We start from the raw sequence: 9489 nt of genomic DNA on the forward strand, positions 1-9489 counted from the left end.
GCTCCTGCTAACTTGAGCTTTTACAGTAAAAAGCCAAGCTGGGAACAAGTCTTGCCCAGAACTTACAACCTATGCAAGTGCCTCTGAAAGGCCCCCTGGAGGCCTTTTGCACACTGAGGTGTTCCAGTAACAGGTTTTAAAAGCTACTTTCCAGATAGAGGTTTGGGGCTTACTTAGCATTGAGAATCCCTAGCTATAGTGCTATTTTCATGTGAGTAACGATTGAAGATCTTCCCACCACCACTTCTGCAGAGCTCTGCACTACATATGCTCCTGCCTTTGGCTCTGTGGCACTGACCTGGGATGGTGGAAGGGACTGGGGTGGGCAGCACAACGCCCTGATGGGTGCATGGAGCCTTGCTGTCAGATGAAAGCAGTGAGTTGATGAAACAAAAAAAAATACCTCACAAAGCCATCTAAACTAAGCTTGTGTTATTAATTAAAACAGGTATTATTACTGCTGCGGTGACTTGGTTAACTGACTTAACCAACAAGTCCACAGTGAATGTTCAACATGGTGACACAGGATGCATCTTGGTCTATGTTACAGCTGTGATACAGACTACAAGATTCAAAACTACGTAGATGCCAGTACCCTCTTGAGCATTCAGGTAAGCACTGACATCTTGTTTTTACTTTAAAGCAAGAACTATGCTCATTTTGAGGTATTTTATAAAATAAGATAATAACAAGTAGTGGTGTGATTAGAAATTTTAGTGAATTCAGTAAAATACCTGTTTTAGCCAACAGCTAAAAGAAATAAAATGAAGAACCTACTTAAAACTGCCTTTCTTACTTTGCAGAAAATATATTTTACTTAGACATTAAAATTAATGCCACTAGTTTCCCATCTCATCACTTGTTTTGGAACTATGCTGACAAACACATACAATTTCAGAATAGGTTGATCTGAGGTCTGTAATTCATGATTGAGTGCAAATATTTGGTCATTCAGGCAAGCGTACATCTTTACAGTGCCAACTCTTAAGGCCAACAGGCCTGCTATCAGGAAGCAGAGGATGGTACTGAAGACCCATCAAAGATACAACACAGAGATGTGATAATGGCTGTACCAACTTGTGTCTTATAAATGTTTGCTTCTTGAATTGCACTCTGAAAAAAACAAATGCCAATGCTCTGAAACTGAATCGCCATCAGGTAGGGGTGAAAGAACATGGATCTGGTCAGACTGAAGGGATTATGCAACTTTTCTCACAGTTCCAAAACACAGCAGTGACGATGAGATAACATTTCTAATGCTTTACTATGACCACTGCTAGGATATTTAATAACACAAAAATACACTGCATCAGCACGTGTACTCATTTTTAAAATTAAAAGAGTTTATCTTGTTTACCTAACAATATCACTATAAAACTAAGATCTTTCAATAGGTTCTTAACACTCACTGGACACTTTTTACTGCAAGTCATCTCAACTAATGTGACAAAGAGGATGTGGGAACCTTCCAGTAGTCCAGGCTAGGAACCGCTGGACTCCTTCACCTGGGACAAAATTAAGCAGATCTCTCTTTCCACTGAAGCCCAGCATATAGTGTCCAGGGCCTCCAGTTCTAGAGCTGCTGACCAGGTACAGTGTCTGCCACAAATAACACGTACACAGAGGCAAATAGGAAATTGACCCAGGGACTTAGTTCAAACAAAATAAACCTGCAACACTGGAGATGAAAGGACAAGGGCTGCAAAACAGGGCACGTAGTCATTTGGGTTTGCCCACAGTGGATGAGCTGTGTAATGTTCTATTTGGCCATAATAGAGACTGCATCTTTGGCCACAGACAGATTTGTTTTGTGAGGCTGATGGCAAGTGTCCAATTAAAAAGTCAACCAAACAAATGTACTGATGCCAGATATGACTGTCTCATATGAGAGTGGCCACCTTACAGAAAATTTTCAAAACATAATATGGCCCATTTTCCCAAGGTAGTTTATATATGTAAATATATACATATAAAATAAAAATTGAGAGTTCAAACCTATGCTAACTAAAATGAGGCCATTTTAATGAAGACACTGAATGACTTCTTTTGATCCGTGGGCAAACATTGCAATAACACCCCCATCATACTGTAATTAGTATCGTCTAACTTGATTTGGTAATAATTGAGACCTCTGGATAAAAAAGTGGTCTTTGTGACGTTGATGGCATTGTGAAATATGTAAGTAAGCATTTCTGCAGCTCTCCCTTTTCCTTCTCCCTTTTCCTCAGTGTTGCAGGTTAACATATTCAAAGAAAAAATAATCACATGTTCAAACAATAACTTAAAAAAATCTGAATACTACTTTGTAAATACAATTATTTTAAAAATACTTTTGCCGTTTGCTCAGCACATTAAATTTCCAGGAGGTCCCTTCAATCATAGACACATCAGGTAACACCTGGCTATGTTTCAACAAGATGGCTATTCCAGAAGTGAGTGGTCAACATGATTAGAGCTAGAGCACTGAACATGGAGGTTGATGGAAACGTTGCCTGCCTGTTATTTTCCCTGAGTGGTGGATGGTGCCTGCAGTGAACAGAAGCAGCAGCATTTACGCTACAAGATCACACTAGGCCAGGGCAGGGTTTGTTTTCCATTTCTCCAGAGCAATGTCCTGTTTTCCTCGAGCACGATCAGTTGTTTATATCCATCCTTACTCAAGAAAGCTATTCAGCTTTTACATTTAGATTTTTACTGCTGGTCCAATGTAGCAGAAAACTGTCCATCTCTGTTAGTGTTTGTTCCCTGGATAATAATGTATTTGTTGATTGAGAACTTCCTTTACTGTGTCCTGTATGTTAATTTAGCAGTGATTCAACAGTGACTGGGTACATCTGAATGTGCGGAAGTGAATGAAAATGAGTTTCTGAAGAGAGATCGAACACCGTGCTTCAAGACTCAGGCATATCTCTGACCTCTTAATGATCAGAAATTATTTATGTGGCAGATGGCTTCTGAAAGAAAGTTTCTTATGCCTTTGTGTGAAACTGTCAGAGGGGATATAGGAACAGCCTGTAGGTCAATACAGCAGTCCAACAGCACTGATGAATGCACACACCAAGCAGGTTAGCAGTATTGGAACACATGCATAAACTTTATTTTTATTGAGAACTCAAATGAGGAATTATTCTACTTGTTTGTCAAATCTAATTTCAAATGTTTTTCAATTGTAAACTATCCTAGAAAGGACAGTGTCTTGGAAGACAAAGCTACGTTCTCCAACAATTCATGTTCTAGTCCTGTTAAATTTTTGCCATAATATGTTGGGTTTTTTTTCCCTCTAAATATCATCATAAGCATTGTGTTAGCCAAAATTTCATGGATTTTTGTTACGGGGATTTCCTGTAGTTATGTCCTGGCAGTTATGTTTCTTCAAACACCCAGGCATTCATTTTCAAAGCTGGTTGTGTGTTAGTAAAGATCTGGACACCCTGACCGTCCACCCTGTCTTTTACAGAATACAGTGAAAGGAGCCCTGGCAGGGCTGTCTGTGGGAACAAGACTAAGTAAGTTATTTGTCTGCACTTCATCAGCTGCGGCAGGGATTCAGAAGGAGGTTGGCCTTGAGCATCCAGTGTATGACAGATAACCTGTGTTACACTACTGACCACCATCTCCGAGCAACTTTGACCATCGCATCTGGAACAGCCACAATTATTCAGAATTTTTTTGCTGGCAAACTGAATCAATTCGGAATTAGTCTTCTAACAAGGATACATGCAAAACATTGAATTTTACATAACTTTCAAAAGAGCAGCAATTACAAAAATATCCACACCAAACAGTCAATCAAACATTTAACTTTTTTTTTTAATCAACAGATATGCAAAAAACTTGATTTGTTCAGAAAACTGCACTTGTCTGTGCACCCTGTTACTCCACTCTTTGCCTTTTAGCTTTATTTTCAGCTGAGCAACCAGACAAGAGCACTGGGCACTTTTAGATCCCACTGGCTCCAGTGGGAAGAGTATGCAGGTATTCAGCCTCCCTAAGAAACACTGAGTACTTTGTAGGACGTGGCCCCTGTAGATGTTCAATGATTGCTTCTATTTTGTTTGTCCTCAAGCTTTCTTAATGCAGAAGGCTTGTTCAGTGTCTTGACTGTTACACAAATTTGCTGGCATTTGCATTATGTTTCAGTGAGCAGCCCCGATTAGTCACTTAAATGGTATGATAAAATCCCACAAGGAATTCCAAAATGCCCAGCTTGCTGTACAGCTTGTTTGTTAAATATTTTTCTTGTTCAGTTCATTATGTCTCAAGTACAGAATGCTATAATCAGAAACCGCTTTCAGAGTAACAGAACAGTATATATCCAGTATGGTTCTCAAACATCCTTCTCAAGGAAATGCTCTGAAACTTGAACATGAGCAAAATAAAGAGTTGTCTTAATAACAAATGGCCTGGGCAAGGTGCAAATAAAACAAATCACAGAAAATAAGAGGTCGTGATCTAGGGAAGCACATAAGCCTGTAGGTGTTTGTTGTTTGTTTTTTTTTAAATCTGAGCTTACAAGGAGACTCTTGGATCCAAAGCTCATCTGCTCTACTGATATCCTTATCATTAGCTCAGTTAAAACTGACTTCACAGGTCAAAAATGACTTTGGATTTTTTACCCCATTATTATTCTTTTTAAACAACAGGACTGGTTTTCAATACCTAGAAATAAAATAGGTTATAATGGAAAAATGAGCTTTACAGATTAAATTCCTCCTTTTTAAGGGCTGTGTTTCAGAACTTGAGTCATTGTCTTTTCTGATACGTTAGCTCTTACCAGGTAAGAGGAAAGCTGTACATCCCTCACAGTGCTGCAACAGTCAGGCAACTTGTCCAGGTAGGAAATACTTGAATCTAGGTAGGTTTGGTTAGCACTTTAAGAGCAGGAAACCACTCCATTACTAGACTGTTTTCGCTGATTGTTTAAAGGAAGTGGAAGTAGCCCCAAGGACGCAGTATAACTTCATTCCCTAAAGGTCCTGTTGCATTGCCAGCATCTGCAGCAGCACTGGGACAGGTTGTTTGGGTTTGGTTTTCTTTTTATTTATTTAAACACTAGGTGAACTAACTCCTCTATCTCCTTCCCAAATTACACCCTATAAGCTCCAGCTGCTGTGACTGGAATTTCAAATGTGCATAGTCTCTCTATATATGTACAGAAGAATTTGTGAACAGCCAGGACTAAGGAAATCTAAAGGGGCTGATGCCAGCTTTACCACAGCGAATCTTGTTTTCCTCTTGACTGTTGTTTCCCCTTTCGTGCTCAGCTGCTCTGGAGATTCTCTCTGTGCGGAAGTGGTACCGTTTGTATTACTTCTGGCTTATATTCCTCCTCAGCTGCAGCAGCCAAGAAAGAAAGGGGAACTTTGGACAGTGTTCCTTTCCACTCAAAGGAATAGCAACTTTTCAGAAAGAAAACAAACAAACAAACAAAAAAAACAACCCAAAGAAGACTGTTTCTCACACAGGAAGATTATGCTCCTTGCCAATTTAAATCACTCCTTGGTAACTTGACAAACACCTTTCTTGACAGAATAATGCTAAGATAAATTCAGTGTGGATTATGCTGAAGCCCAGATTAATAACTCGCCCAGTAAATTTGACCTAGACTTTTTAATAGCTTTTTCATTTTTAGGGAAGTAAAGCACAATTGTTTAGTTTGCAGTAAGTGATTAGAGCAAAAACCTATATTAAGTAAAACAGTTTTCAGGCTTTTTTCAGAGTCTTAGTACAAAACTACTGAGCAAGTAACCAAACCCTTTTTCCCCACACTCATAAGGGTAGAATATTTTTTACCTACCATCAGCAGACAGCTGAGCATGCCTTTCGTATGCTTTGTTTATTTCTAGAAAAGCATCGTTCAAAACTTTTTCTAAGTTCTCTTCCTGAACAGCAAATTCCCTGGGTACAAACAATGAAAAAAAAATTAGACTTCTTACCAAGAAGCATTCACCTTAATCAATCTCTTTCGTAGACTTATTTCCTCCCTGCATGCATTGAATAATGCTAGATTACAGTGAAAAGGTAATACTGCTTTATTAATGACTTGCATTGAAAGCTCAACCCTCTAATTTTGCAAACAGATAAAGTGCCTCTTTTAACACTCAGGCACATATCAGGGAGCTACGGAGGAGTGTCAGCAAACTCCCGCGTCTGTGATCACATAACCCCCATCTGACAGCAGGGAATTCACACACTCTGTATTCCCTGCTCTCTCCTGGTGGATACAATCACATTTTCTTTTCTTATCTTTCCAGGCTTGCTCCCTCGGCAGGGAACATAAAGAGAAGTACATCACGCCACATCTGTTGTAATGGGAATTACTCCTTTGCTGTGTTCCTGCTGTCCCTGTTGGAATAGATGCCTATACAACCTGGGACGATTAGCAGCAACATATGGTGCACCGATTCCCTTTTGGTTGCAGGGAGGGAGGCTCTACCGTAAGTCATTAACCACGTGTTCAGTTGATGCACACTTACTTGATATATCTTTCCATGTTCTTAGCGCAGAAGTCTGCTGCTGCCGCTCCGCCATGTCCATCATATACAGCAAAGTACAGGACATCCTCAGTCAGCTGAGCATAATCGAAGCGGTCTTCATTTTCCTTCCGCTTCCCAATATGACTGGCACAGCCCACTTTGCTCAGGCTGACTTTTGGAATCGGCTTTCCATACTTTATGCTAGGTGGGAGGAGAATAGGTTCATCAATGCGATTGTCCCAGATGCCAAAGGTGTCCCACGTGGCGGGCCGCCCGCTCCCGTCCGGATCGAAGCGGGATGCCCGGCGTTCGGAGGTGGAAATGTAGCACTCGGCTGTCGAACGCTTCTCGTCTTGCAAGAGGCGGGATGTCAGCAGGGCTCTCCTTCGTACTTGATAACCTCCGTTTCTTACCAAATGGATTAAAGCAGCTGTTGACATAACTTGTCTTCCCAGAGATTCGTAGGGATAAAAGAGATGCAGCAGCTGGAATGTCTTCAAGAACAAAGAGAAAACTGATCAAGAATCAGCACAACAGTTGGGGACTATCAGTTACATCATTCAGGAAACAATTTCACAGTGGAGGCCCGCTAATCGTGCATAGCACAGCACTGCCTAGAAGACACTACAGAGCTCTGAATGACTCATCGAGAAACAATCCTGCACAGACCAGCCCACAGTTACAGTTCTGATGAGGAATGCTGCAGATAAATTGAGGCAAGGCAGCTCCACTGGCCACCTCCATCATGATTCCCCTATTTTCAGAGGTGGCTGGGGTTGCGATGGAGCTAATGAGAGTAATAATGACTTTGTTCTATCTCATCAAAACTAGGAAAATGTTGAAATATGAGGTAAGGTTGTTGAATGAGTTTATCATGCATACAGCTCAAGCAATTGCTATAGCATATATGCTGTGAATCGTGGAGAGTGGGAAAAAATATACTTGCTTTGATTTTGAAGAGCTGAATTCCTGCACAGGAGACATGATATTCAGTTCTGTCCCATTTCATTAGAACCTGAATAAGACTTCTCAAAACAGAACTGGAAAGGGAATTATGATATATATTTTTAAGGTGAAGAGCAACCACTAAGTCTATCTGTAGATATGCACAATTGCTCACTTTAACTTCACAAAACACTGTCCATGCAGCTTTTTGCTATTCTGCCTGGTGTTCTTCACTACCCAATCCTGAAATCCCTGAGCTATCCCAGGAAGCAAGATCTTTCAGATGCCTCTTCCAGCTTGGATGTATTAAACACACCAGTTGGCTCAGCACAGATACAATTCATTGACACTGATCCAACGAGCAAGCTGAAAAATGCAGAGCAATTTGCTTAGTTATTTGCAGAGTAACAGCCCAAATGATGAACCTTGAAAGAGCTGGAGTGCATTTGGTAGTAAACCCATGTTGTTGCACCAGATAGATTTGACCTAGACCTTCAGATCGCTGTAACTAACCATGCTGAGAGTTAAGTGAGGGATTGCTCTTGTTATTGCTAAATGTTTGCTTGTACTGGAGAGTTGCCAAGAGCAAAACTATAAGTGAAAAGTATTCCATACCATAATAAAGAGATTAAGAATACATAAGATGGCAGAAGGCAGATGGTCTGACATAATCCAGCAGCAAAAAGTGAGCAGTATGCATACCTTAGAGATACATAATTCTGGACTGTAGTGCCTTGCCATTGTGTTTTCCAGATTCAAATCATAATTGCATCTGTATTTTGAAATATGATTTTACACTATTTTCTTTAAATCACAGACAAAAACTGGGCGCTCGCAAGAACATTCATAAAGATAACTTGGAGCGCAGTTGTTTAATTAGAAAGTGGCTGTGAACATTCTATAGGCATACAGTAAGCTTGCACAGCTCAAAGCATGTTGTTTTGGATGCACTTGGTTTATCTTTAATGTAGTATCTTAGGTGAGGAAAGATTTGTTTATTTAGCATTTACAGAGGAACAGTCAACTCAATCAATGCCAAAAATGCTGGGAATCAATATTGTTGCACTGGATGAATTTGGCCTAGACACCATGTGAATGAACTGGCCCATTTCCACCGTGAGTGATTTTCCATTTTACTCCTGGACGTCTGCAACATCTCACCCTTATTGCACTATACTCGCAGGTAGTTAATAGCTGATTTTCTTCCTTGAGATTTTGTTTCCTGTTGCCCTTGACTCACAGCAACAGCACGTTCACTTCCTCCTGCCAAGCACAGCTCAACAAAACTGAAAGCCTGCCAATTCGCAAAACCTGTACTTCTGTCAGCTCGAGAGATGAGCAAGAAACAGTAGCTATATTTAGAGCTCCCAGAATCCGTAGTGTGAATCAGAAGATACATCCAGAGCTAATTAACAGGTTTGTTTCCATCAAATATACCTCCTAAAAGCCTTTTTCCACCTTACTGGTGGTCGTGGTGGGGATGGGCTGACAACTGGACTAGATGGTCTTAATGGTCTTTTCCATCCATAATGATTCTATGATTCTTGAACCCCAATGGTGGTTGGGCTCTTCAGCTGTCTCTGCAAGCGAGGAACATGAAACCATGCTATGGCTGCAGTGATGTAAATAGTTGTGCTTTCGGCTGGGGACAGCTTGTTTCTTTCCAAACCGATACGCCTGCAGACTGAGAAAAGCCAACGTGGGAAAAACAGGCTGTGGGTGCTGCAGCTAAAAGGAGCCGGCTGCGGGGGGAAATCTGCTGCGAGGGGCTCTGTCTGATCCTGTCAGCCTCCGAGTATTTAACCTAAAGGAATGGTTTGTATACATGGACGAGGAAACGCAGCACTTAACGTTAATGATTAAGCAGTAGACCAAGCTGTAGGGTGACCCTCTTTTCAGCGAGGTTGCCTCACGGCAGATGGAAACGTTCCATACCGAGAGGAGAAAATAGCAGAAGCCCACCCGTGCCCCGGAGGACGCACAAGGCACGCTGAGCATCCAGCACAGCGCTATGGCCGCAGGACGATACCGCGCCCGCACGCCGCACCCGTTAGGGCCGCGGCCAGCA

At 41.3% G+C, this 9489-nt stretch overlaps 1 protein-coding gene across 3 annotated transcripts; it reads right to left on the minus strand.

The window, feature by feature from the left end:
• Positions 1–417: 417 nt before the first annotated feature.
• On the minus strand, positions 418–7233 carry LOC104910606 (protein phosphatase 1K, mitochondrial-like). Of its 3 annotated transcripts, none has more exons than XM_031553052.1 (3): positions 6477–7233; positions 5798–5898; positions 418–1505 (listed from the first exon to the last, which is right to left on the minus strand). In XM_031553052.1, the coding sequence occupies exons 1-3, from the start codon at positions 6914–6916 to the stop codon at positions 1435–1437; spliced, it is 612 nt and encodes a 203-aa protein (XP_031408912.1). In that variant the 5' UTR covers positions 6917–7233; the 3' UTR covers positions 418–1434. The 3 variants fall into 3 exon arrangements, with proteins under 3 accessions (XP_031408912.1, XP_010707995.1, XP_010707996.1); XM_010709693.3 differs by having other exon boundaries at positions 418–5334; XM_010709694.3 differs by having other exon boundaries at positions 418–1599; positions 6477–7226.
• Between the last annotated feature and the right edge of the window lie 2256 nt (positions 7234–9489).

The sequence above is a fragment of the Meleagris gallopavo genome, chromosome 4, assembly GCF_000146605.3.
Source record: "Meleagris gallopavo isolate NT-WF06-2002-E0010 breed Aviagen turkey brand Nicholas breeding stock chromosome 4, Turkey_5.1, whole genome shotgun sequence".
NCBI lineage: Eukaryota > Metazoa > Chordata > Aves > Galliformes > Phasianidae > Meleagris > Meleagris gallopavo.